The sequence below is a fragment of the Sarcophilus harrisii genome, chromosome 3 (genome assembly GCF_902635505.1).
Source record: "Sarcophilus harrisii chromosome 3, mSarHar1.11, whole genome shotgun sequence".
Lineage (NCBI taxonomy): Eukaryota > Metazoa > Chordata > Mammalia > Dasyuromorphia > Dasyuridae > Sarcophilus > Sarcophilus harrisii.
Genome location: NC_045428.1, coordinates 114,139,919 through 114,167,803, shown reverse-complemented (window position 1 = coordinate 114,167,803; position 27,885 = coordinate 114,139,919). Strand labels below are relative to the sequence as shown.

General features: G+C 34.1%; 1 protein-coding gene across 2 annotated transcripts; it reads right to left on the bottom strand.

Moving 5' to 3' along the window:
• Positions 1-46: 46 nt before the first annotated feature.
• Positions 47-27,853, bottom strand: BORA (BORA aurora kinase A activator). Of its 2 annotated transcripts, none has more exons than XM_012546271.3 (12): positions 27,541-27,853; positions 26,495-26,665; positions 23,872-23,978; positions 19,317-19,362; positions 17,511-17,592; positions 12,526-12,591; positions 10,624-10,680; positions 10,068-10,294; positions 6,814-6,967; positions 5,182-5,798; positions 1,832-1,987; positions 47-458 (listed from the first exon to the last, which is right to left on the bottom strand). In XM_012546271.3, exons 2-12 carry the CDS (start codon positions 26,648-26,650, stop codon positions 408-410), a joined length of 1,719 nt encoding a protein of 572 aa, XP_012401725.1. In that variant the 5' UTR covers positions 26,651-26,665; positions 27,541-27,853; the 3' UTR covers positions 47-407. The 2 variants fall into 2 exon arrangements, with proteins under 2 accessions (XP_012401725.1, XP_012401726.1); XM_012546272.3 differs by having other exon boundaries at positions 47-455.
• Between the last annotated feature and the right edge of the window lie 32 nt (positions 27,854-27,885).

The following is a 27,885-nucleotide window of genomic DNA, read 5'->3' as shown; positions in this document are numbered from 1 at the left end:
GTCTTATTTAATGTTTACCCGTTGAAAGAGCAATGTTAAACAGAAATGTGAAAAATAAGAATTTATTAATCCCCTACATCAGAAAAAATCATCATCATGTCACATGTAACAAAAATTTAGTTATGATCAAGTCACTTGAGGTAATTTTGAAGATTTAATGATAAAAATAAATGTCTACTTCTGTGATTTGGTGAAGTTTCAGGAGCTTTTCTGCCCTTTTCCTTGTAAACATCAACTTGGGCATTTGATTTTCAGTGCCAACTTTCACATTGGGAAGGGAATGAAAAAATAGTTCAATAGTTCAAGGCAGTTTTCTCCCAATCATAATCACATTATTGAGCCTGTGCACAGAATATCTGCAATTAGTAATTCAGTGATGGTCTTACAGTTCCGACACACACACATTTCTATGAAGGATGTGTTGTTTTCCTCCAATATCCTTGTGTTGTATGTTCCTGCTAATTAAAAAAGAGAGAGAGGATACTTTGATAACAAAGTGATAAATCTATTTGATGATAAAGCAGTAAGATTTCTTTTGGGGAATCAAACATTAGCACTAGGATCCTAGGCAAGTCACTTTACCTCTATCTGCTTCAGTTTCTTCATCTTCAAAATGATAATAGCACCTACTTTACCACTGCTGTGAGGGTAAAATTAGTTAATATGTGTAAAACACTTTGAAAATTTTATATGAAAACCATATAAATGCTAGTCTATTTCACTTAATTACATAGAGCAGTGGCAGCATTTATCTCTTTGTGATTGAATTAAGAGGACTATTAGTAAGAATTAAAGTTTATTTCAGAAATTCTCAATCCACATATGCAAAAATCAATGAGAAGCAGCAAAAGTCAACTTTCATGAGAAAACATTACCTTAAAAAGGTAATTTTTAAAAATGGTCCAGCAGTAGATAAATTTTCTAATAGTTATGATATATACCCTAATGAGTTAGTTTGCAATGTGAGTCAGAATCTCTTGGCTAGTAATTAAAATTTCCACATGGAAATATAAGATTAAACAAAAATGACAAAAAAAGATGTCAAAACAGATTCAGGTTGTTAAAAGTCCACAAGGTTTTAAGCCTTAGAAAGCATTTTTCCCCATAACATTAAAAAGTAAGATCAAGTATTTACTAACATCATTTTATAGATGCTAAGAAAAGTTAAGTGGCATGCTGAGATTTGCTCTATGCCTGGGCTTTCGGTAAGAGCTGACTACTAACAAAGGTAAGATATCTTTACAATTGCCCTAGACATACTGTCTAGGTCACCTCTATTTTTTTTTCATAGATAAGGAGAGACAGTTATTCTAAATGCTATTCATTCTACAATACCACAGCTATCTCAATAATAAGCAAATAAAACCCTTGCTATTACCGTTTTAAATCTAATTAGTTACATCTAGATTCTCCTAGCTCCTTTCTAGAATATACATGAACAATAGTCTTATGATTGGGTTATTTCAGACATACCAGAAATGTACCAGAAAATCAGATTCAGAAAACTCATTGTGCTGTTTGGCTACTACATCTTTAGAAAAGGCTTCCCATTCCCTACTCAGTTTGATGGTTTAAGTGTTTCTAAACTTTTTGTCATTTCACACTTTCCCACAAGTCAAATCTAGATCTATACCAGGGTGCTAATGATTACATATTTGTAAATAAAATTTTATTTTACTTTAAAATGCCTTATTAAGTTCCTACTGATATTAGACCTAGAATAGTTGATGTTAATTGGCATTATATAGGTCTCGTTGAGGTTAAAGAACTTCATCATAATAAAGCAAAAAACAAACGCCCCATAGTTTTTCCCTCCAAAAACATTCCATACCTTTGCTTCAAGATTTGAGATTTGACTTGAGATTTGAGATTTGTTCTGAACTTCAAAGGATGGTACATCATTTTCTCTACAGTAGCTCTCTGTTCCTATTCCAATGGTATCAATAATACTGCTCCCACAAGTCTGTGTATTATAGCCACTATCCACCTGAGAAGAATGTAAAAAAAAAAAAATCACTTAAGAATTAAATTTCAAATGCTAGACTTTTTATATGAACAGAGCAACATACATAATCTTGAAGAATCTTAAAGGTATTTAAAGTTTTTAATACATTTTTAAGGAACCTTAAATTATATGCTTAAAATCTAAGATACAATCTATAAGCTAATTTCATATATTATCAGTATATTAGTATTATATATCAATACTATGTAATGTGCCATTAAATTATGTTAAAATGAATAAAATATGCATGATTTTCAATCCTATTTGATACTTTAAAACAAATCTATCAGAACAAACCCTTGAATGACCTTGGTTCCCTTCAAAACCATCACATTTGAGGGTGTATACATTTAGGCCCAAAATGCTGCCATTGTTAAAAATGAAAGTGAAATCTTTTACAATATAATTTACAGATATCTTATTCTAATCAAGAAAAGTTATTTCTTTATAATAAGAGGGTATAGTGGACAAAGTGCTGACCCAAGATTTGGAAGTGACCTAGGTTCAAATTCCCATCCCTGTTATTGCTTATGTGACCCTTGGCAATTCACTTAACTACAAATAACTCATTGAGATGATGAAGAGTAGCTAGCTTATTGTGTCCTAGTAGTGAGTTTTCTCACATAGCGCTCCTTATATATCAATGAATGAATAAAAGTTAATCACTTGACTATCAAGTGAGATATATATACTCTACACTATAAGGGTATAGTGAAATTTGATTAAAGTGAATGCCACTCTTGACTGCCAGGTTTTCCAATCTGGAATAAAACTACATAGGACACAGAAGCAAGATCAAAATCTATTCTTGTTTCACAAAATAAATGACACCAGAAACAACAGAAACAATGAGGAACATCCTAAACTAAGATACTGAACCTTTGAAAGTGTTGAATCTTTGAAAAATATCTCTAAAAAAGTGTTCAACAGTATCCTAAATTCCGTGTCGCTCCTCCTATCCCCCAAAAAACCTTTCTTTTTGACCAGAGGTTGGCCACGTGAAAAGTTGTTTACACTTCAGTTAAACTACTAATTTTCACTAAATAGTTCATTATTTTTTTTTTAAAAAAGATCATAAAAGCTGAAAATATTAAATCTTTTTAAAATTGAGTAAGTTTAGTTGCATTTGCTGAATAGTTACCACCACGGCCCAATATTTGTCTTATTCAAATGTATTGTGGTGAAAATGAATATTGTTATCAATTATTATTAGTATCTTAGCAACTGTATACAGAAACCATTATTTCAAAGCCACTTCAACCAAGAAGAGAAGGATGATAGCTACTGGAGAGTAAACACAATTGCAACTCAGGTGAAGTATCTTGAGAGAAATCTACAGCAAAGATCTATCTTTAAATTAAGGAACAGATGTATTCTTGAGAAGTTGTTATGTATAAAACAGAATCACACATTTTCCCGGTGCTTTAGATCATAGAATATTAAGAGCCAGAAGGGATTTAAAGAGGGCATCTCGGGGTTGCCATCTTTACAGATTATGAAATGGGCTAGAATAAGGTAACTCTGACAGTTCTTGAGTATAGTCCAGTATTTTTCAAATACACCATATCTGTTTAATTCTTCTAGGAAGCTAAAGATTCACTTATGCAAGAAAAGAATTTGTTCTTTTTAATCTTCATTTCAGAATGCAGTAAATCAGAATGAATAATTTTATTTCCTAAGATAAGTTTTAAAACAAAAATACCATATCAGAAATTGAATTTCCTTGGGGCTAGAGCCATATGAGAGAAAGATGCATCCTAAGAGGTTGCTTGGAACTTTAAAAGTAGTCTCTAGAGACAAAGCATCTCAATTTCCTTCCTGACCTAACTTTCCTCTACTAGCCTAATATTAATAATAATAATAATAAAAATAAAAAAATTCTAATGTTGAAAAAAAAAAAAAACTAATCCTGGTGGTGTTTTATAATCTAACTTGAAACATGACAATGTTTATTACTTTACTATAGGTCCTCATGCTATTATAAATGTAGAAAGGTATAACTGGACAGAATTCTGGGCTTGAAGTCAGTAAGAAATGGGTTCAAATCCTACCCTGAATATTTATTAATCTATAAACCTAGGCCACTTGTCTATGCTTCTGGCCTCAGGAAACTCCATAAGCTTTACACAAACTTGTTATTTCCCTTAATGGAGAGTATCCCCACTGATCAAATCACAGATTCTTTGTGTAATAATGTTATTAAAGGGTTGTGAAATGGAATAACTTACTTTAGATTGCCACAGAGAGTAAATATATCAAGATCTTAAAAGAAATGGAAGCTTTGCCATCATCTATTCCAAATTCCTCTTTTTACAAATGAAAAAAATTTAAGTCCAAAAAGGTTTAAGTATTTTCTCAAGGTCCCTAAGTTTTTAGGAATTCAAGACCCAGCATGTGGCAATGCCCATCTGGCACCTCTTCCACTGTAATAAACTGCTTATGAAGTATGAATTTTCAATAGTGTTTACCCAGTGAATTAAAGTGAAATAAAAAAAAAATTCATAAAGTTACCAATTCATGATAAAAATTTCATACAGTGGAAACCACTTATTTTATAAACTTAAAAGAGTCGACCAGGAGAACTCAAGTGACTGTTAGGATGGTAAGAACAGAGCTGATATTCATAGCCAGGTTCCTTTGTCCAAAAACCTAATTCTTTTTTTCCAATGGGTTTTTAAACTAATGGAGAACCAGACAAGAAATTAAGTCAGAAAATGCAGCAATAACCATTCTGTTTGCCCTATAGGTCATTTCTGTAAAGCATTCAAGGTATGTCACTTTGAGTGCCTGTTCTCATGAATAACTTTCTCTACTTCTTAAAACAGCATGGACTGGTAACAGGAAAAAGTCAGTTTTATGTAGGGGGGAGGAAAGAGGGAAGGAGATATCCTAACTGAGCTGTTCATAGTCCTGTGGGCACACTTTGGGGAACTAAAACAGTATCAGTAAGACACAAAGTATAGTGCTCACAAAGAAACAGAATACATGCATATTCTTGGTTTCAAAAGATTTGGGAACATTGTGAGTTTGTAGTGTCATAATGCCAATATTAAAATTGTTTTCTTTCCAACTAAATTCACAGAGAAGTAGAGGAGGAATAATATATGGTTGGTGCCTTAAAATGAAGGCAAAAGAGAATACCAACAAATAAGTTGAAATGATTTCTAATGTCTTACCTGAATGCTACTGCTTTCACAAGGAATGACACTGCTTTCTGCAAGAGGTGACATGCACATATGAGAGCTTTCAATACTGAAAGCAATACCTGTCATATATCCAGTCATTGGTAAACTCCCATTACCAACTGTATCCTTAACCCAAATGTTCTCATCTGCTATCTCTACAGGATCAACCATATCTACAGAGCTATTCTCCTTTTCACCTTCAGTGTCTTGCAACAATGCCAATTCTTTCTCACAAGCATTGGATTGATCTTTTGTAATAGACATGGTAGCCACAACTAAATGTGTGCCACATGCTAAAGCATCTCCATCCAACTGTCGCAGATGTACTCCAGTAGTATCCATTGGTGGTAAAGAGGTATCTTTAGGAGGAGCATTTTCTTTTTCTTCTTCTTCTTCTTCTTCATTATGATGCTCAAGAGTAAAAGGTATCCGGATGAGTGAAGTACGGTACTGAGTACCTGCTTTACACGTCCCAAGTCTCATAGGAGACCAATTTTTAATTGGAGAGCAGCCATCTATATAAGGACTTCTGGCACAGGAATTGGTAATACCATTAGAATTTGAAGCAGATGGTATTTCAGGAGAACGAAAGGTAAACTTCCTTGGTTCTAAAGATGGGAAAAAAAATAAAAATAAGTTTAGAACATTTATTTTTTACTTAATATTTAGGATACCAGTTCAAATTCTTAGTCATTAAAAACTTTTATTTAAGGAAAACTAGTTTCCTGCAATTAAAATAATTTTATGGCTGAAAAACAATATCAACCTACTAATAATAAAGATCTCTCATATCATCCTCTTCCAAATCACAGACTAGTCTATGCCAAGAGAAATCTTGTAAGTGATATTTTCCATTATATTAGTATTGTTCAAATTATTATAAGGGATATGTATTTCATTATTTTGTTAACAGTTAAGGAGTAAATAAGTATATAGTTTCAGCTTCTAAATAAAGCCTACATAATTTGATTTCCAGATCATCAAAACTTTAAATGTAAAAAATAAAATGTTGAACACTTAATAATACAAGAAGTGTAAAATTTCAGGGAAGGCATGTTTAATAATAATAATCCTCCATACTCCTTTACAATTTAAGCCCAACCAAAATACCTTCTTTGTTGATTTTCTTTAGAAAATATGAACTGTGCTATGTGCATAGAATTACATTCAAAACAAAACTTCACTAAATATTTTTTAAACTAATTTCAGATTTTTTAAAATGAAGAGCTTATAGTATACCCACATATATATAAAATATACCCACAGAAATATACTAATATAACTACAACTCGATTTCTAGCAAATGAAAATTTTATATTTCCATTGTTTCAAAATATCTGTAACATCAATAATATGGAAACATCCTAATCCCACATAGGTATAACCTTTTAATGCTTTACTGATCTTCATTAACTGTTGTGGCCAAAACAATTCATGACCAAGATTCTAGTAATGAGTCTCTCTAAACTTTCTAGGTTGGCCTTTTGTCATTAGAAATATAACGAAAGCCTATCCAGCTTGGTAAGTCCTGGGCTAAATCTTGCATTCCATTATATAGTCTTCAAGAACCCTAGGATTGATTAAAGAAAAAAAGACAAACGCATAAAACCCTACCAGACATACCAGAGAGTGGTGTTTTTCCTATCTGAAAAGCAATTGGAGAGAATGCTGGTGAAGCAATAGTTGTAGGGGGGTGCTGTGGAAATGAGGGACTTGTTATGCTTTCCAAGCTATATTTTCTTGTACCTCCCCGAATAGGACTGGAGGAAAACTGGCCCTACGGAGAAAAAAATTATATATGTACACACATATAGTCACTTATCAACTAATATGCATCCATTAAGCAGTAAACATTTGAGGTACAAAGAAAAAAAATGGAACAGTTCCTGCCTTGACAAAGTTTACAATCTATTAGGGTAGACACACGTATAGAAATATAAACAAAATGAATGCAAAATTCTTTTGGGACAAAATGTATTAGAACCTGCGGATGGAACAAAGGGAGAATAAGGTAATTAAGTCTCACAGAGCTGAATATTGGAATCATCAGTCAATGAACATTTATTAGGTACTTATAATATGCTAGGCACTGTACTAAACACTGGAAATACAAAGAAAGGCAAAAAATCCCCAAAACAGTTCCAGCCCTTGCAGAGCTATAATAAACAATATATAGAAGAGAAAAATATGAACAAATTAATGGGGGAAAGTACTAGAATTAAGAGTGAGAAAGTCTTCCTGAAGGAGATGGAATTTTTGGTGACACTTAAAGAAAGCCAGGAAACAAATGAGAAAGCACATTCCAAGCAAATGGACATCGACTGAAAATGTCAATAGATAGGAATGTCTTGTCTTTAAGAGACAGCAAAGAGGCCAATGTTGCTGTATTGAAGAGCACAGGATGGTAAAATAAGAGGCTGGGAAATGTAGGGGGAAGGGGATAAATTTTGAAGGATTTTGAATACCAGATAGAATATTTTTATATATGATTCTGGAAGTTTAGTGAATTGGAATATGTGTGAGAGAGAGGGTTGACATGCTCAATCCTGTGCCTTGGAAAATCAGGCTATTAAAACTGTTGAGGGTGTAAGATGAGGAAACAGTACCAGGATGGTAGAAGTATCAGAGCAAAGAAGTGGCTGTATTCAAGAAGTGCCACAAAAATAAAAATGACAAGTCTCAGCAGAAGACTGGATACAGGAAGGTTAGCATGAGGAATCAAAGATGAACCTGTCTTCTGAGCATGGGGACTAAGAAAATAGTGGAGCCCTAGACAATAATAGGGAAGTCTGAAAGGAAGGATTTAAGAGCAAAGATGAGTTCAATTTTGTATATATGTTTACAGAACATCTAAATTGAAATGTTCTGGGTCAGATTCATTAGACTGAAGAACCAGAAATAGATCAGAACTAGATAAACAGATTTATAAATCACGAGCATAGATATAGTAATTGAATACTTAGGAGCTGATGAAAGCATCCCACTTTAAAAATAGGATGGAGGGAGAACTCAACCCAGGAGAGAACTCTGAGGAATACCCAATTAGTGGACATGACTTGCTTAAAGATCCAAGAAGGCCGAGAAGAAGCAGACATAAGTAGGAAAGCCAAGAAAGGACAGTGTCATGAGAATCAGGGAGAAGAGAGTATCAAGGATATCAGGAAATTGGACAATGGCAAAGACTGTAAAGAGGTTGAAAAGAATTAAGAAAAAAGCCATTGAATTGGGCAATTAAGACACTGGTAACTTTGAAGAGACCAGTTGTGGTGAATGATCAGACTTAAAAGCCAGATTATAGAGTTAAGAATCAGATGGAGAGGAAGCGAAGTGCCTATTGTAGAAGCCTCCTCAAGTTTAGCCACAAAAGGCAGGAATATATGGGATAATAGGTATCAGGGAAAAACTGATCAAGCATTTTTTTCCTAATGAGGTATATTTGTAGGCAGTGCAAAAGCAGCTAGTAGGCAGAACAAAATTAAATATATGTGAGAGTCAAATGGCAATCTACAGGAAGAGATAGGATGGAATGGATTGCTGGTGCAAGTGAAAGTGTTGGTTTTGGTAAGAACAGGCCATCTTATGTGAGACAGAGGTCAAGGAGGAAAGTAACTGGAGGCATATAGGGATGAGATAAGGAAAGGGAAGAAAAGAGGGCTCCTGGGAAAGACTTTGGCATTTTTTTTCCTGCAAAATGAGATAAAAATTGAGATGAGAGGGTAGTGGGAGAAGGAGCCAATGATCATGGGAAGTCTGAGGTTTGGAAGACCTGCCATGGTAAGGGGGATGGTGTGTTAATTAGGGAGGTATAAAAAAATTACATAGTGGCAAATTATGTAACATAAATGTGAAGTGCACTAAGTCAAGATGGTTGTATGACCACCTCCAACTTCCTTCTGATGTAAGTATGTAGGAACAAAGGCAAGGGATGATGGGAATAATCTAAGCCTGAGGTCTGGCAGAACATAATTGGTGATGTAAATGGAAAGAGACATCAAGAAGAGGACAGTGCATAAGTAAGAAATGAGCTATAAATCCTGGGGATTAAGGCATGGGTGGAGAGCAGGGTTTGTTACTAGAAGGTAGAGGGAAGACAGAATGCTAGTAGATTATGCAAAGACAAGGGAACTTCAGAGGTTTATGAACATGGCAAGAGTGCATTTTGTGGGAGATGCAGAGATCAGAAGTATGATCATTCAAATATGGAAATGTTTAAAAGGATTGCATATATTTAATCTGGAGGTTTACAATCAAGGATTTTGATTGGGTGGTAGTTATAGATTCCAAGCCTAGCTTTCCACCCACTAACCTAAACATGTGCCTACTGCCTCTCATATAATAACTAGATAATGTCAATAAAAGCTAATCAATAAACTACAAAACTGGTGGTAAGGGTAGTATCTGTCACAGTCCCACCACTCAGAGGTTTTTTTTTAATTTTGGGGGGGAATTTACTTCGTAGGAGAGGTTGTTCAAGCATTTGTTGGGAAGTTCCCAATTATGTCATGAGACATTCCTACCAATAGAATGTGATTTCTTTGATGACAGAATTTTAATGTTTACATCCCCAGAGCTTAGCACACTAGCAGATAACAGATAATTAATAGGTCCTTGTTTAGTAAATGAATTAACTTGTATCAAAGTTGATAAGAAAAAAATTTTTTAATGTATTAGGATACATGAAGATGATACTATATTCTGTAAAAAATTAGTAAAAAAGCATTAGTTAGGGCAGCTAGGTGGTGCAGTGGGTAGAGCATTGGTCCTGGAGTCAGGAGGACTGGAGTTCAAATCTGACCCCAGACATTTGACACTTAGTAGTTGTGTGACTGCCTCATGAAAGAAAAGAAGGAAAGGAAGAGCATTAGGTAAGTACTTACTGAACTTGGTGTTTCCACAGGGCTCCTACATCTAACTGGGGATAAATCTATTGAATACAGAACTTCAAGCGATGCTGGAGCATTACTATATGGACTCTTGGGAGAAGTTGGAGATAAGGAATCAGACATACTTCCATTTCCATCTAAAAACAGTTTTCTTCTTAGAGATGAGGAACTGAGGTTTTCTTGAGATTGGTCCGCAAATTCATCTGCTCTGAAATATTCCCCTACATTAATTTAACAGATGAGTAAGCCATTAGGTTTGAAAATTAAAGGGCAAGGTTTTTAGAAGAGAGTTTTGTTTAATATGAGTAAAATAGTACTGTCAGGTACATTTTTTCTTTATTAAAATTATGGGTTTCAGCCTGTGGCAGTTTGATAAAGCTTACTGGGAAAGTATTCAGGTGATTTTAGGGAAAGTGCAGAAATTTCAGAAAAACATTCCCCCTCTGAAAGGAGTTATTTAAAAACACAATATTCTCTAACTTATAAAAGAGCAAATAATAGATAACAATCTAACACCTAAAATGAAAATCTAAATAAATGTACTACTCACCCAAAAGTTTTTCTAAATTAAAATCCACAGGGAGAGACAACAAAGTCTGACAAGCAACTGCAAAAGATGAATAAATAACAATTAGAAGAGTTAGTAACATAACCATGTCCACAAGTGCAGTAGCTCTCCTCAGTAGAGGTTTTCCAAAATAAAACATTACTTTAGGAAATACTACCTCCTGTAGAGTTCCACAATTCCAATGGCAGTGTTCTAGACTTTCCTGTTGAACTAAATTTTTGAAGGCTCAATGGTGTGCCATTGCTCTCTACAGCAAAGAACTACCTGGTGTCCTGAGGGTATCTAGCCAGCAGGAGGATCTCAAGAAGATTAATCTCATTTCAAATTAAAATTTGGTTCTCAGGAGAGACTATTAAATAAGTATTTAATTGGCTAATGCCCTTTGTTCATACCTTTCACTTTGTAACTTATCTTGAACAATGAGGCTGTTCATAAGTGTATATAAAAGGAAAGAAGCAAAAAGTCAAGTTAGAACTGATTAAAAAGGATAGAAGATGGACTTTGGAGAGCTCCTGCAAGATCCTTGACTTATTTTCTTGGTCTTTATCAACAAATATCATTCTTCAAGATGAAATCAACTCAGAAATTTATACTTGCTCAGATCATTTTCTATCCCAGCTGCATTATTTCATTTTGTCCCTGTGCCTTGTGACTTCTTCCCATTCCCTTTTCACCTTCTAATTAAGTGATGTCTTCCTCATGAAACTGAGTTACTTGAAAGCAGAGTGTCTGCCTTATTCTGTATCCCCAGTGTTTATAGCACAGTGCCCGACACATAGTAAACACTTGATAAATGTTCTCTCTGAGATTATCTCCTAGACTGCCTGCAATGAATGAACTTCACAGCCTTCATTTTGTGGATGAATCTGTAGTACTTCTGGTAGTTGCTATTATTAAACAAATATGATATCTATAAAGCTTTTAACATACTGCCTGATACATAAGGTCATAATAAAAAAATTTGTTAAATATCATTATTGTTGTTATTACCATTATATAATTACTTCCCTCTTCTTTTCTGGATTAAATATTCCTTGCTAAAAGTAGGCAAAGAGGGGCAGTTAGATGGTACAGTGGATAGAGCACCAGCTCTGAAGTCAGGAGGAACTGAGTTCAAATCGGCCCTCAGACACTTAACATTTCCTGGGTGACCCTAGGCAAGTCACTTGAACTCAACTGCCTCAGCAAAAAAACAAAATAAAATTAGGCAAAAATAAGAAAATCACAGAAAGAAGATTGGAATTAAGACTAGGATTATAGATAAGGCAAAAGATTCTAGTATTGAGAGATTTATGGAAAACTTATGGAGAAAAGATAAGAGCTTCCAATAATAGCTGTAAATTTCTTAAGTGTGAGATCAATTTGCAAATTTAAACATATTCCTGAAGAATAAGATCCAGAATTTATACTGTGATTACAAAATAATGAAACTGTTTTTCTTGAAATGCTCCTAAACTGGACTCAACCATAATTTATTATTGCAACAAAGTGAATATCCTTCATACATATAATTATTTTTCAAATCCAAATGTATATATCTTATTTACCAGATATGAATTCAAATAACAATTTGTTATTTCTAAAGAAAAAATTAAAACATTAACTACTATTAAGAAGATTTAAATAAGTGCTTCAGATTCAGAAGGCAGTAATTCCAAAAACATTTTAAGCAATGGCAACATACATTCTTCCAAAGTGATCATTTTGAATAGGTACATTCATTCAGGTATATAAATTCTACTTAAAAAGAGTCACATTACTTAATGGTTATATAGTTTATTTATAATAAATCGAAGGAAAAATTTAAATAGGCATTAAAATGCATGGTTTTTAAATAACATTATTACTTATATTGTTTTTATTTTAGATAATAGTTACATATACCATTGTTTTTTCCAGAAGGTAAGGTCAATTCTCTTCCAATTGGAGATACATTGTCTATATCTATACCTGTAAAAAATTTAAAATTGAAAAGTACTCAGTTTAACATTTTAAATTTTGAGGCTTGGTCTTTTCAAAGAAAGTATTAAGTCATGTGCATTTTCTATAAATAGCATTTGTTAAAAATAAAAAAATGAATAAAATTATACACATAAAATATGTATGTATACATTTTGGCATATTGACACTACTACTACTTCTCTAGCCAATAAACTAAATATGAAACATAAGATAGTTATAAGAATTACTATACTGTAAAGGACACAAGATCTATCAAGTCCAGACAAACCAAAGAAATATTTGGGGATGGCATGGTTCTCTTCTATAATATCAATCTCAAAATATCAAGAATGCAACATAATACTTAATTTCTCTTATGACTTTATCTATACATTAATTTATTGAAACTAGTGTTTTCCAAGGCTCACGTGGCCATGGAGACATAGAAAGATTTCAGCTAAAAACAATGGTAAAAAGTGAAAACTGTTCAAATACACTACAAAAAAGACAATAAAGACCAGTAATAAGAAAAAAACAGTGAAAAGTAGAATAGTATAAAACTAATATCTTCAGACACCTAAATAAAAATATGCATAAACAAGGTGAAATAGATTTCTCAAGATGGCCATATTAGACCATGAAAATATCAGAGAAGAAAGCAAAGAATCTCCATTCTCTGCAGGTCATCCTTGACCACAAATAGAGTAGGCATTAAGGCTAAGCTTAGCTCTACCCACAGGGCAAAGACCTCCCTCATCCCCAAAACTATCTGCCTGGTCAGCAGAATACTCCTTGCCTAGACCCCAAGGAAATATATGCTGGAGACCACTAAGAAAACAAAAGCGCTTTCTAAAACCCCTAAGGCTAGTGAATTCCTACCCTTTGTCAAGGGTAAACTACTAACCCTATCAGCCCCATCTCTTTCAACTTTATTCCTTCAGCTGAAACTAGTATTTCTCAAATTCTTATTTCCCACACCAACTCTGTCAATTGGAATAAATTCCTGTTCAATATTTTATTTTATTTTATACTTCTTCCTCTCATTCCTTCCATCTACTTTCATTCAGATAACACTAATCATCCTCTCCTTCAATGACTATACCTTCTGTTATACCCTACTCTCCTCTGGTAATGGAAAGGGTATCAAAATATTCTGGGTTTTTTTAATTGCTATTTTCAGATTCTTTCCACCCAGCAATCTCTTAGCCTTTGAATTTCATTCTATGAAAATTTATCAATCAAAAAAAAATTTCACCTATCAATATAGATCTAGGTGGCTGCTCAATTAATCGAATTATGGCCAACAAGTCATTCATCTTTCTCAACTTCAAGATCACTGTCTTCTCTTTCCAAATTCCTGACCTTACCCTAGGAGACTACAACATTCATAATGATGCTTCATTAGATACTCAAACCTTCTAGTTCCTATATGTCCTTAAATCCTATGATCTATTCTTATATTCCACTTTAGTGAAACATAGGAATAGTCAATCCCTGAACCTTACTATTACCTACAAGTGTTCTACTTCTAGGTTCGAGAACTGGCATTCTATCTAATCATAACTTCCTAATACACCAACTTCAACGGGATCTTCACCTCATTTTTTCTTGGTTCTTTTTTTCCTTTTTAAAAAAATTGTTATATGAGATAGCTCTCTGGGAAGCAGAGGGATACTGGGAGAAATTTTAGTGATAAGAATTTAGGAAACTTATCTATTTAAATCCAAGAGCAATAATCTCTATACTTTATTATCTAAAACAAGAATTAGTTTCATCATAACTAGAATTGAAGCACTCCTAAGTTTTCAGAAGTCATTTGATAACGATGGAATTGTCCTCAGTTGTCTGTCAAGCATGTATATCCAGTATTTGGTTTAAGTGAAAGAGAGAAAAAAGAAAACTAATAAAAAATTTCATATCCAAGACAAATGACATCATAAAAATACTGACACGCAGACAAAAAAAATTAGTTCTGTTTAATTCTTGTGTCTCTGTTTACTTATTTATAAAGGAATATGCATCTTATTAAGTATGATATTCCCTCAGTAGAATGGAAGTCCCAATGATCCTTATATTAGCATAAGGAAATTCACAATCGCACTTTTCCTTAGCTAAGTCAGAAACCATCTGAAGTATTGTTTTCTATTCTGTGTAACATTTTCAGAGGGCCACTAACAAGGCACCATGTAATTGGGGGAAGGTGACCAGGAGTTAGAAATCATGTCATTTATAGAATCTTAAAAGAATTAAGATTAAAGAAGCATTGACATCTGCTTTGTATCTTAAGCATATTAAGACTTTCCTATCTGACTTGCAGCTAATGAATTTCCACTTTTTGGGACTGTCCTGCTGTTCTATTTGTAGTCCTCAATACATTTTGTAGTACTTTACACATAAGTGCTTAATGTTTTATAACCATTTATATAAATGGTAAAGGAACTGGAGAAATTTAGTTTAGAAACCTGGAGGAACATGATCACAATCTGGAAGAGAAAGGTGTTTTGATTTAATGAATAAGCAAACATTTATTAAATGCCAACTATGTGCCAGTCACTATATGAGGTACTGAAGACACAGATAATAAAATCAGAATCACTGGAACTTACATTCTACTGAGGGAAGATCATGTTTGCAGAAAAGTAAATTTTTGTTAATTGTTGTTGTTCGATTGTATCTGATCTTTTCATGACCTCATTTGGGATTTTCTTGGCAGAGATACTAGATTGATTTGCCATTTCCTTCTCCAGTTCATTTATAGATGAGGAAACTGAGGCAAACAGTTGCCTGACTTGCCCAGGGTCACAGAGCTTCTAAGTGGCTGAGGTCACGTTTAAACTCAAAAAGACGAGTCTTCCTGACTTCAGGCCCATCTAGCTACTAAGAATAAAAATCAAATCACAAAATTTGAAGATTGAAAGAAGCAATTCATACCCAAAAGAAATCCTTACTACAACACTCAGGGAAAAGCAAGGAGCAGGGGAGGGGAATGACAGATATTTGATACGTGGTCAAAGAGCCTCGTTTGAAGACTTTTAATGACCAATCAAACCAAGAACTGGTTAGGAAGGATTTTGGGTTTTTTTTTTCCCCTGTATGAACTTATATGTATCATTTTGCAACTTCTCTCTATTCTATCTGCTTCTGCCTTCTGGGACCAAAAAGCACAAGTCAAATTCCTTTTCCACATGATAACCCTTCAAATATTTGAAGGCAGCTTTCATGTCCCTTTTGAGTCTTCTCCATGCTACCATCTCCAGTTCAATCAATCGTCACAGGTCATACTTAGTTTTTCACTTCCTCTGGAAAGCAAATGACATGCTCAGAATTGAACATACCTCTGCTTTAGGACAGAATATTACCTCCTTATTTCTAGGAGCCAAAGCCTCTTGAAATGCATCCCCAAATAAGTAATTTCTTTGGTTGCTATTTCACAATGATGACTCGTATTGAGCCTATAGTCAGCAAAACCCTAATGTTCTGGGATAGGGGCTAGGTCTGACTTGGACCTTAGTAGTTTAGGTTCAATATTGGAACAAAATGAATTTAGGTGATTCAACAATTTACAAAATTTACTTAGCCACAACAGAGGAAAAGATAAGCACAAAAGACTGGCACTGAGGACATCTTGAATTGGCTTAAATGAATATATTCCCTTGTCTGAGTTAATCCAACTTGAGTCTACCAATCAGGCATCAGAGTACCTGGAGAGAGCCTCCTGGTTGCGGGAGACATTACATCAGCTGTCTTGAGACATTAGGCCCCTGGGCCAATCAAATTCCTGAAAGTTTTCTAGCAGAGGGGTCAAACTAAAGCTCATATGTTTAACACCTCTGCCTTTATTCAAAACCTTCAATAACAAGGGTGGTGGGCAGATGCCTCCACTAGAGGCTTTCTGCAAGTAGACAATAAACCATTCTTGACAACTTTTAGGCCAGCTATTGAGCCATTTTTGACAACTCTCAAACCAATCATTTAGCCATTTCCAAATCCATCTAACTAAGACAGTAGTCTTGCCCAATATTAAAATAAACATAAATACATTGAAAACATTACCTTTTCCTTAAGAACAGAATATGAAACTTTATCAAATGTTTTGTTAAAAGGATGACATAAAAAAATATAGTTTGATACAGAAATAAATAAAATGAAATAAATACAAAATGATTGAAGAAGGAAGTACTATTGAATTAAGAATCATAAGAGAACGTTTGAAGGCAAAACGATGAGCTGATATTTGAAGGAAGCCAGAGGTTCCAAGAAGTAGAGCTAATTAAAGAGAACATTCTAGAGATGACAATGGGTAATGGACAATCTATGTACAAGCACAAAAACAAGAGGTACAATGTTGTATAAGGACAACTCCATGTAGGACAGTTTAGCTAGACTAGAAAGGAGAGTAATGAGGTACTGAAAGGTAAGTTTGAGCTAGATTATAAAAGTCTTCCATTTTATCCTAGAGGCAAGAAAAAACCATTGGAACTTCTTAAACAATAGAGTAACAGGGTAAATTTGTGCTGTAGGAAAATGAATTTGACAGCAGCATGGACTGGAAAGGGGAAAGACTTGAGAATCAATCAGATCAGACAGAAAGCCTCTACCATGGGCCAGGCAAGAGATGATGAAGGTGTGCCTCAGAAAGATGACAAACTTTACAAAAAGTAAGCATTTCTGGAACATCCCACTAAATATCCGATATTCAGGAAGAACTAGATAAGCCATAACTTTTGAAAGGATCAAATTCTGAGAAAGTTAAATGTATATGCTCTAAGGAAGATATAAACATAACTTCTCTAAGAAGTGTACTTCATACTATATTTTGAAGCAAAAAATATTCAGTCATACATTTAATCATTGGCAAATCCAGATACAAAAAAATGCATTTAAGTTTTAAATAATAATTTTCTGAATATTTTCAAAAGAAGACTCACATTTACTGGAATGACATTGTGAAACTTGTTTTCCTTCATGATCAGTCCAAGGAGAGGGTACAATGACGCCTTTAGTAAAAAACTGGAAGAAATGAAAAACTTTTAAATACCAGTTCTTCACAAAATGTAATTTTATGCATTGATCACCATGTAACAGTTTACAAAAGTGTTTTGTGCATGCAAATATATATGAATATTAATTAGAACATATATCTAAACTGCTAAAAAAAACCTAAAACTGAAAAAGAACATCAAATGAATTACTTTGAATGCTACTGATCAACAAATTCATCTAATTTTAAAATTAATCTGTTATCTTAAAGAAGCCATTCAGATTGCAAATAAATAAATACACACAGATAGATACTGTCAGAAACTGAATACCAATAAAACTGATGTAAACAAATCATTATGGTTAAAATGCCAATTGCAAATGCAAAAAAAGATACTAAGGATTCACTAAAATGTGTATAGTGCTGGCATGTAGTAAGCATTTAATAAATGCTTTAGCTATTGTATTTTTACCTACAAACTCATTTGATAAAGAATATCTGATCCTGATGCAAATCATGTCTTTTTAAGTAAAATTAATGTTGGATTATTCTAATTTAATTAAGGAAACACATAATAAAATATGGAATTGACAACAAAGGCAGGAAGTTTCAATTTCTATTTTGAGACTGGAATAAAATCAGTCCACAGCAGCAGACATATTTTACCCTACTTTTTTTGTTTTCAGGATAATTCAAGAGATTTAATGGATCATTCAACTCAAATATTTAACTCTGATCTTTTGTCTATCTTCATTTTTCCAGGTTTTATCTTCTAAGCTTCCACTTTAAAATAAAGTAAGATAGCATGGAATTTTAGAAAGAAGACATACATATATACATTGCAACCAAAAATACTTTCGACGGCACAGTTGATTTTTAGTAAATAACTAAAAACAAACATTTTAAGAATTATTTCTTCTCTCAAGCCATTGATTACTAACATGTTAAAAAGTATGTAAAAGTTCCTAAAATGCACATTTCTAAAACAAGAGTTAAATATGACTGATATGTAAATGCCTTAAGGGCAAATGTTTCTCATAGGGTTTAAATATATAAAGGAAGCAGATGACAGTGCTTAGAAAATACACGTGATAGCTCTATGAGACTTTAAATACAAATTATATCTGAAAAACAAAGGAAAGAATCTGTTTAAATATATGAAGTCATAGGAATATCTATTTCTGAACATGTACAGTCAAAAAATTTAATAGCCAAATGGCAAAAATTATGGGAGACAAACATGTTGATAAAGAATGGCTTAAAATTTTAAAATGTGTGCATGCATACATACATGTGCGTATGTGTGCATGTGCCTGTGTATAAGACCTTTTTAAAAGGAAAAGAGGACAGCTAGGTGGCACAGTGGATAGAGAACCAGCCCTGAAGTCAGGAGGATCTGAGTTCAAATTTGACCTCAGACACGTCCTAGCTGTGTGACCCTGTACAAGTCACTTAACCCCAATTGCCTCAGGGGGGAAAAAAGAAAAGGAAAAGAGCAACAAAAAATATTCGATCTTTTACATAAAGATTCTCTAAAAAAAAGATACCAGTGTACTCTTAGATACTTAGAAGGGAAAATAATTTTGGGGTATGTTTATTGTAAAAGGGAAAGGAAAGTAGAAAAAGGAGAAAGTCAAAAGAAATAATGACAGAGCTAGTAGTTAAACTGCATGTTTCCCTGATGTACTATGTAGATACATTAAGAGAGAACAAAAGTTTATCCAACTTGATGGTCAAAAACAATTTTAGTTACCTCTTCAATCGCTTTTTGTCTTTTGTCTTCCACATCTTTATCTATTCTATATAAGGCAAAGAAGAAATAACCATGCCATTACTTCATCTAGTTGGAGATTTTTTAAAAATCTTATCAAAGTAGTAATTTTATTGAATGCAAAAAAGTAAAATTTTAAGATTCATTTTACCAAAAAACTAGCATCTTGACACTGACGTGTGTACTTTAAAATATCAGCTAGTGTCTTACTGCTCAGTGTTTGCCTCCTTTTCATTAAAATATAGAATTAGAACAATTTCTTCTCAAAGAGCTTTTTATTTATACAATAATTTCTTAACATTATAAATTCATGTGAACAAAATGTCTTCAATGCTAATAAGTGAAATGTTACAGAAAACAAAATAACCATCTAAATTCCTTCTTCATTTTTCATTATGCAAATTCCAATAACTTATCTCACATGATCAATTATACTGTGTCTCTTGCAAGTTCTAAATATCAACTAAAATTTACAACTATGAAGTGAACTTAGGTATAAAATGTGAAAGTTTGTTCCTATTCCTTCTTCACCATCAATATGTTACATAAAACCAACAACAAATAGCTCCTAAAATAAACATATATATATATATATATATATATATATATATATATATATATATACATATATATATATATATATATATATATATATATATATATATATATATGTCATTATGTCAGCTCTTAAGTCAGTGGTCCTCAAAGTGTAGTCCAAAGAATTGTTGGGGTCTCTGAAACCCTTTCAGAGGGTCTACAAATTCAAAATTATTTTTTATTTCTAATATAGTAAATAGCTATAAATATAACCCATGTGAACAAAAACTCTTTGAACAGGTCCTCGATAGTTTTTTAACAACATGAAGATACTGAGAACAAAGGTTTGAGAATCACTATTAAGTAATGGTTAAACATGTCCCAATGGCTGGGGCAGTTGACTTAAAGACACATAAAAGAATTATAATAAAAATATGTGAAGATCCCAATGTGTACAGAACATTTTATGTATGCACTAAGTGGAAATAATAACCAATCCCTCCACCAAGAGCCATGACATCTATAGTAAGTAGAAAAGACAAGGCATTGCTAAGCATGAAGACAAGAAAAGATTCAAAAGCTCAACAAATCAATAGATATCTTTTCACATTCTATGTAATCGGGAAGAATGAAAAAGAAAAGCAAGAAGACCTCAATGTGAAAACAAAGAGATCGAGAGGAATCATGAATGATATCAGGATGATGAAAACATGCGATAGGAGAAAGAAAAAGGAAACCCTTGAACAAATGGAGCTAAATAACAGAAAGGAGATTCTTCCAGGAAAGGGCTTAACTTAAAAATTTATAGGATACAGAATTCAAAAAAAGTAGCTAGCAATCCATGATCTCAGACATCTCACAAATGCACAAAGTATGTCTAATAAGATAACTAGAGATCATAAAACAAGGAGTTAAAGTTGACTTCGTAAATAAAAGATTTGATGGGATGAAACCTACGAATGGAGACGACTTCTCACTCTGATTCTTTATTCATCAATGTTACCTCTCTTTTTTCTTTGGCTTGGGTCTTCCTTCTCTTGTTCCTTCTTCAGTTTGAGTTAGCCCTTCCTTTCTTCTTCTTTTTAACTTAGCTTATTTTTAACTTCATGTCTCTCAAAATTCCATTGCCCAAATTTATTCTGGTTATCTTCCTAATGCCAAGTACTTGAAGATTAACTTTATAATTTCTTCTCCTTCATTTAAAAAAAATAAGTCCTAAAGCTCAGAATGATCTGAGACTGGTTAAGTAAAAGTTTCTCTTCTTGTTTTTGAAGAGTATCAATGACATCATACGGTGTTGACTTGCATGTGAATTGGACTTAATCAAGACAAGAGTTGCACAAAAAAGTCTCTCAGCCTTACCTAGCAGCTGCCCTAAGAAGAAGTTAGATTTTCTCAATGGAATTCTAGGGAAAGGTTCAATCACTACTGTCAGTTATGTCAAAGAGAATTCTTGTTCAGGTAGAAGTGGAACTAGGTGATCACTGAGGTCTCTTCCAAATCTGCAATTCTTTGAGAAAGCCAAAGGAGAGAGAATAGAAACTCTTGAGGAATACCCATATTAAAAGGTCAAACAAATAGATGAAAAGTCACTGAAGATATCAGAGGACTGGTCAGAGTTGCAAGAACCAGGAAAATATAGCATCACTAAAATTAGGAGAAAATGAATATCTTAATATCTAACAGGAAAAAGTAAAATATGACAAAAACTACAGAGAATGTAGACAAAGATAAAAAAAAAAGGCATTAGATAGGATAATGAGATCATCATTGACCTCAGAGAGGGTAAACTCAGTAGTTGTAACAAAAACACAAGTATAATGGGTTAAGGGGGAAGAGGATAGTTTAAAAAACAGAGCTCCATCAAAAAACTGTGTTTCTTCAATTTATCGTGGCAGGGTAGGGGAAGAGTCTCAATCGACTGAGGATGGAATGATTTCATTGTTTGTTTCCCTCAGTTTCCTCATCTGTAAAATAAGCTGGAGAAGGGAATGGCAAGTCATTCCACTATATTTGCCAAAATAATCCCAAATGGGATTTCCAAGAGTAGGATATCTGACAATGACTGAAATCACAGAACGTTAACAACAAAGCTTGTCGATCAATTTCATTTTACTTTTTGAATGCCAATCATCAGGAACATGCTGCTAATTATTCACAACCACTAAGTCTTTCCATTACCTTTTAAACTGTATATGATTTAATTCTTTCAAGATCTTTGTGTGATATGTTCATCAGTGTCACTAGCAGTCTAGAATCAGAAAAGAAGGGCTGTTGGAGCATAAAGAAATTTGGTACTCTGGAGAGCACTGCTTAATACAAATGGAAATGAAAACAGTTAACACCTGTGAGTCTTTAGTAGCAATGACCCAGATGGAGTTCATTACCCTACCTCTCTAGCCAAAAGGGGCAACAATACCTACCATCATCCAAAGACAAAAATGAAATCTCTCAAATTTCAATCCTCAATCAGAGAGACCCCTCCCATATTCTCCCCCTCCCCCCAACAGGATAAACTGAAGACTTCCAAACTTTTTGAGGAAGGATACTAGCAACTAATGAAGATTATAAAAAAGGCATGATAGGTGATAACTGAGCTGACTTTTGATGACTTTAGATGAAAATAGTATTAGATAGGTGTGAGGTAGAATTACTTTCTAGCCAGAATAGAAGCAAGAAGTAGATAGGAGAATGGAGCTGTATAAGGCAAGGAAACCAATTAGGAGTCCAGTTGAGAGGTGATAAGGACAGACTGCTAAAATAGATGAGGCTAGTATTATAGAAGTGATTGTATTTGAGAGATTATATGGCAGTAGAAACAGCAAGACTGACTACTGACTAATTTCTGTATTTGATCTTCCACTCTGAACTTCTCTTCCGTTTCAGCTTAAGCCATTCTTGGAAAATGTATACCATTTTTATATAGTACTCTACATTATCTCCTTCTTAGATACTATTTTGCATTTAATTCTTTGTGAATTTGAGACATTGTATCTGGAACAGACAAAGCTCCTTATCATCCATCTGGACACTGATTCTTCTCCAGCCTTTTCAACCCCCTTCAATTCCACAGATACATGCAACCCATCAGAATAATTCATAAGTATGTCTATCTTAAGTCTCAATCCATAATTGAAAAAAATGACTTGTCTCCCTCACCGCCTTCTTGGGAAACACTAAAGTCAGAAAATCTGGTTGCTTTCCACGACAAGGGTTAGCCTCGGTGAAGAGAGATCGTAGCTTACTATAGCACAACACAACAAAATTATGTGTAAAAAAAAAAAAAATCTACATAAAACACTTTCAATTTATAATATTTTAATATTTGCAAAGTCCTTTCTTTACAACAATCCTATGATAGAGATGGTGCAAATATTATTACTATTTTTAAGATAAGAAAACTGAGACTTAATGGGATTTATTTACCTATGCATACACAGCAACATCAAGCCAAGATGAAAATCTCGGTTTCCTGAAGCCACTTCAGTATACTTTTCTCTATATCACACTATCTACATATGTAGATAAAGATTTTCATTTGGGGTAAACAGCTCCCCTCATATCAAAGTTTTTATACTCTGCAGGAAGTTCCCAAGGTGTTTGTTTCCTGTTTCTCATTTTATGGGGAAGAGTCAAACCAGTCTACTGCTTCCCACACATCATGAGAAATATCATATGTATTCCCTAAAACCAATATATCTTAATCAGATGTGTTTTAAAAATTCCCTTCACAACATCCTTCATACAACTAGGAAAAATCACCTGACTTAAAAATCTGCAAGACTAAGTTTATCATTATGGGGAAGGATGTCCATTCATAATTGGAACAATCTCTGCCCTCTAAAAGTGAATCATTCCAGTAATATATCTCTATATGGTATAGTGAATGTGCACAAATTACTCCATATATTGCTGCCTTTATATCAATCCAAAGGTTTCACTTTTCACTACTTTTCAAGAGCAGGTTGTTACACTTCAAGCCAAGTATTGGAAAACTTACCCAGAATGACTTAAATATAAAGCTTGACGATGAATGTCTTCTGGATCTATTTCCACAGGATTTATGACTGCAAGTTGATCAATAGACCATCTAAATTTCCCTGGAGTCTTAACCAAAAAAAGAGATAGAGAGAGAGAACATTAATGAATAAAACAGTGAGCTATACAATGTTTATTATTCTATCAAAAAATGAATAAAAGTCACCTTCAAGACTAGGAGCAGCCAATATTTAGCACAACATTCTTTAAAGCTAATGACACATTAAAATTAGGGTTTTCTTTAAAAGGACACAGGGGGAACCAAAAGGGCAAAACTTATGATTTGATCAGAAAAGGGAATCCCTGGCACAGAAACTCTTCATGAACCTAGGTGAACCATTTGGCTGGGGCACTGAAAGGTTAAAACATGAGCACATAGCTAGTAATGCAGGACTTGAACACAAGTTTTCCTAAATTTCTTTAACATACACTATATTTTGCCTTTCCCAAATTAGGATTAAAAACCACTAAAATAGGAACAAAAGATGATTTAACATAGACAAACTGATTAAATTTGTTTTAAATAATAATCAAACACCTCACAGTGTTGATTATGAGGAAATTAATGGCAGCTAATCAGTAAATAAGAATTTAAATGTTTGATATATACCAAGAATTGTGCTAAGTGCTAGGGATACAAAGAAGAGTAAAAGACAGTTTCTGCCCAGAAGGAGCTCACAATCTAATGGATTTGTGGAAATATCAGGTCTGATCTTTCCTAATAAAGAAATATCCTAAGATAAAATTGTGGAGGTGATGAAAAGACCATTGGAATTGAGAGTAGAAGAAACTGGTTCAATCTCTGCCAGAGTTTAAAATAAAAGGTTATATGTGGTTTTTTTTCAGTTATTTTCAGTCATTGTCAGTCACATTTGTGTCTTCGCAACACCGTTTGGAGTTTTCTTGGCAAAGACACTGGAGCAGTTTTGCCATTTACTTCTTCAGCTAATTTTACAGATAAGGAACTAAGGCAAAGTTAACAAACTTGTTAGAGATCACACAGCTATTAAGTGTCTGATCCTGGATTTGAATTCAGGTCTTTTTGACTTCTAGCCTGGTATGCACATTCTGAGAATGTGCTCATATTAGTTATGTAATTTTGAACAAATCCAGTAACTTCTTTGTACAACTCAGGTTCCTAAAATCAAGTAAAATAAAATATATGAACAGAGTTGCAAGAAAGAGATATTAAAAATATCAGTGAAATGAATTAGAGGAAAGATAGGAAAAATCATGTAGCAAAAAAGGAATAACAATAATTAAAAATTTACATAATACTTTAATATTTTTAAAAAATCTTTTGTAAAGCACTTTACATATTGTCAAATTAGGGCTTCAGGATAAGGTGAGATAGTTATTCTATGTATTATAAACCCCACTTTAAAGCTGAAGAAACAAATCTTAGGACAATGTGACTTTCCCAAGAACACATACATAACCATTAAATGTTATTGAACAGTATTTAAACTTAAGTTTCCCTGAATCCAGGTCCAATACTCCATCCCCTATACCATGCATGCTACCTCCCCTAAAAATTGACACTTATATAATGCTTTAAAGTTTGCAATGCATTTATATAGATTATTTCAATTCTCACAACAACCTCATGAGGCAAGAGGAAAATGAAGTGGTTAATGGCTTAACTATGGAAAAAAGATAAGAGGTTTCAGAGGCAGGTTTTGACTTAGGTTTTCCAGATTCCAAGTCCAATATGCAACCCACACTATTGTTAACCACATAGCCTTTGTCTTTGATTGTATGGACCCCACCTTGAAGAGATGTGAAAAGGATCCCATTGCTTTGGATAGGCCCTCATTAAGAATTCACAGGACATAGTCCAATCTTCCAGGATGAGAACACATAGATAGGTTACAAGATATATTTCTGAAATACCTACAATGATGAGTCTAGACACCCATTGAATTATCTGTTTCATGGGTCACAATGGACAAACAATTCATTGTTTAATGGTCAATCTCTTGTTGACTAACTTCTTCATACTGGATGCTGAAAAATGGTCAATCTCTTGTTGACTAACTTCTTCATACTAGATGCTGAAAATCACTGAAATACTACTTAAAAGGTTTCTACCTTAGTACATTAGCTCTGGAATCTGTGAGGTTAGGACTTTATGATAAAATTTGTCAAGTTAAAAGATTAAGAAGAATTTTTATTTTTTTATGCCATCCACAAAGCTTTATTGAATGTTACTAAAATAACATATAAATAAATAATATATAAATAAAACTGAAGAAACCTAGGAAGCTTAAATAATTTCATATTTTTCACAAACTCCAATAAGGGAAGAAGCAACAGAGACTTAGATATAAAATGATTTTGAAAAAAGACCTAAATGTGATTGCAGGCAAGTCTACGTTCAATGAACTCATCTGTAAAATGGAGACAATACACTCCTGATAACACAAGGCTGCTGTGAGACAAAGAGCTTACAACTGTAAAGCATTACATGTCTAAGACATTGATTATTTTTAATAAACAACCACTAAGTGTCCACTGTTATTTGCAGTGAGGAAAAAGTTTTATTTGAATATCTATTTTTATAAATTATATGATTCAATTCTTACTGATGAAGACTTTGTTGATTTAAAAACAGAAGGACTGGACACGATTTGTTCTTGCAGGCTAGAATAATCACTTGGACTTTCAAAAGGATTTAGTACAGTGATCTTCCCTGGAGTTTCCGGCGTTATTTGCATTTTAGCTTCTTTGACATCTCCCATAGCACTGTGATAAAACTGAAAGAAAATAAGACTCATCAGCTACTAGTTTTTAAAAAATTGACGATGGCATTCATGACAATCCTTTACAAAATAAGAAGAAATGACTATAATTTTTTTTAAATGTAATTTCAAACAAAAGGATGGCCAAATGTCATGTGAAAAAAAAGAGTGGGGGAAAAAAGTAGCCTTTTCCCATCCACATGTTTAGTCAATTAGCTTAAACTTAAGTTTACCAAGATCCCTGGAATATTCTAGCAAACTCCCCCCCCCCCCTTACTGTCAATCAATGAATATTTTATGCTAGCGCTATTATGTGACAAGCATTGCGCTAAGCAATGATACAGTTAAAAGCATTAGAGTCCTAGCTCTGAAGGAGCTCAGTCTCATGGGGGAGAACATATGTAAACAATTATACACAACAAGATAGTCGCAGGACAAAGTGAAGAGTATCAACAGAGGGAATGAACGCACCCTCTCAACCTAAAGTCCGAGGATAGTAGTACCAGAGTCTCCCCTTCCCCCACGCTTTTTTTTTTCTCTGTCGATCCCAAATTAGGTTCGAGATCACTTCAAATCAAAATGCTTGGATCAGGGCTCGGCCATTCACAGGCTCACGTTCCCCTAAGTGGTCCAGGTGTCCAAGGCTTCCATGAGGAGACGCAAGGCTGCCTCCACCCCAAGACGGAGGAACGACGGACGGACACCCAGAAGCTCACAAGGAGAAACGCGCCTCGCTAGAAGTTCCACAAAGGCAGCCTCAGATTTCCGGAAAGAGGAAGTTCAGGAGAAATCCCCCCTCTCCCTACTATTCTAAGGCACGCTGGGCGCAGGGAAAAGCGATCTCGTTACAATTAGAGAACTGAAGGGGAAGCCCCTTGCAAAACATGTACCTATGTAAGCAGGGAATGAGAAGCCACGATCGGGATCCGCAGAGATCGAGAATCCAGGGGACTCTCCCGGGGGTCCGGCAGCCGCAGGGGCAGCACCAGGCAGCTACTCTTTAACTCCCAGATTCCGAGATGCCTTGGGCCAACCAGGGCTCGGGGCTTCCGGGAGCTCAGCCAATCGCATCTCCGAACCGTCCTCGAACTGGCCAATCAGACCGCAACCGCGTAGGAAATTCGAATGGAAACTTCGCGCTTCACGCCCCCATAGTAACGAGGCCCCAGGATTCAAATGAACGCAACTTTATGGAGCGTCTCACAGCGGCAGGAACACAGCGCGAGGGGCGGAGC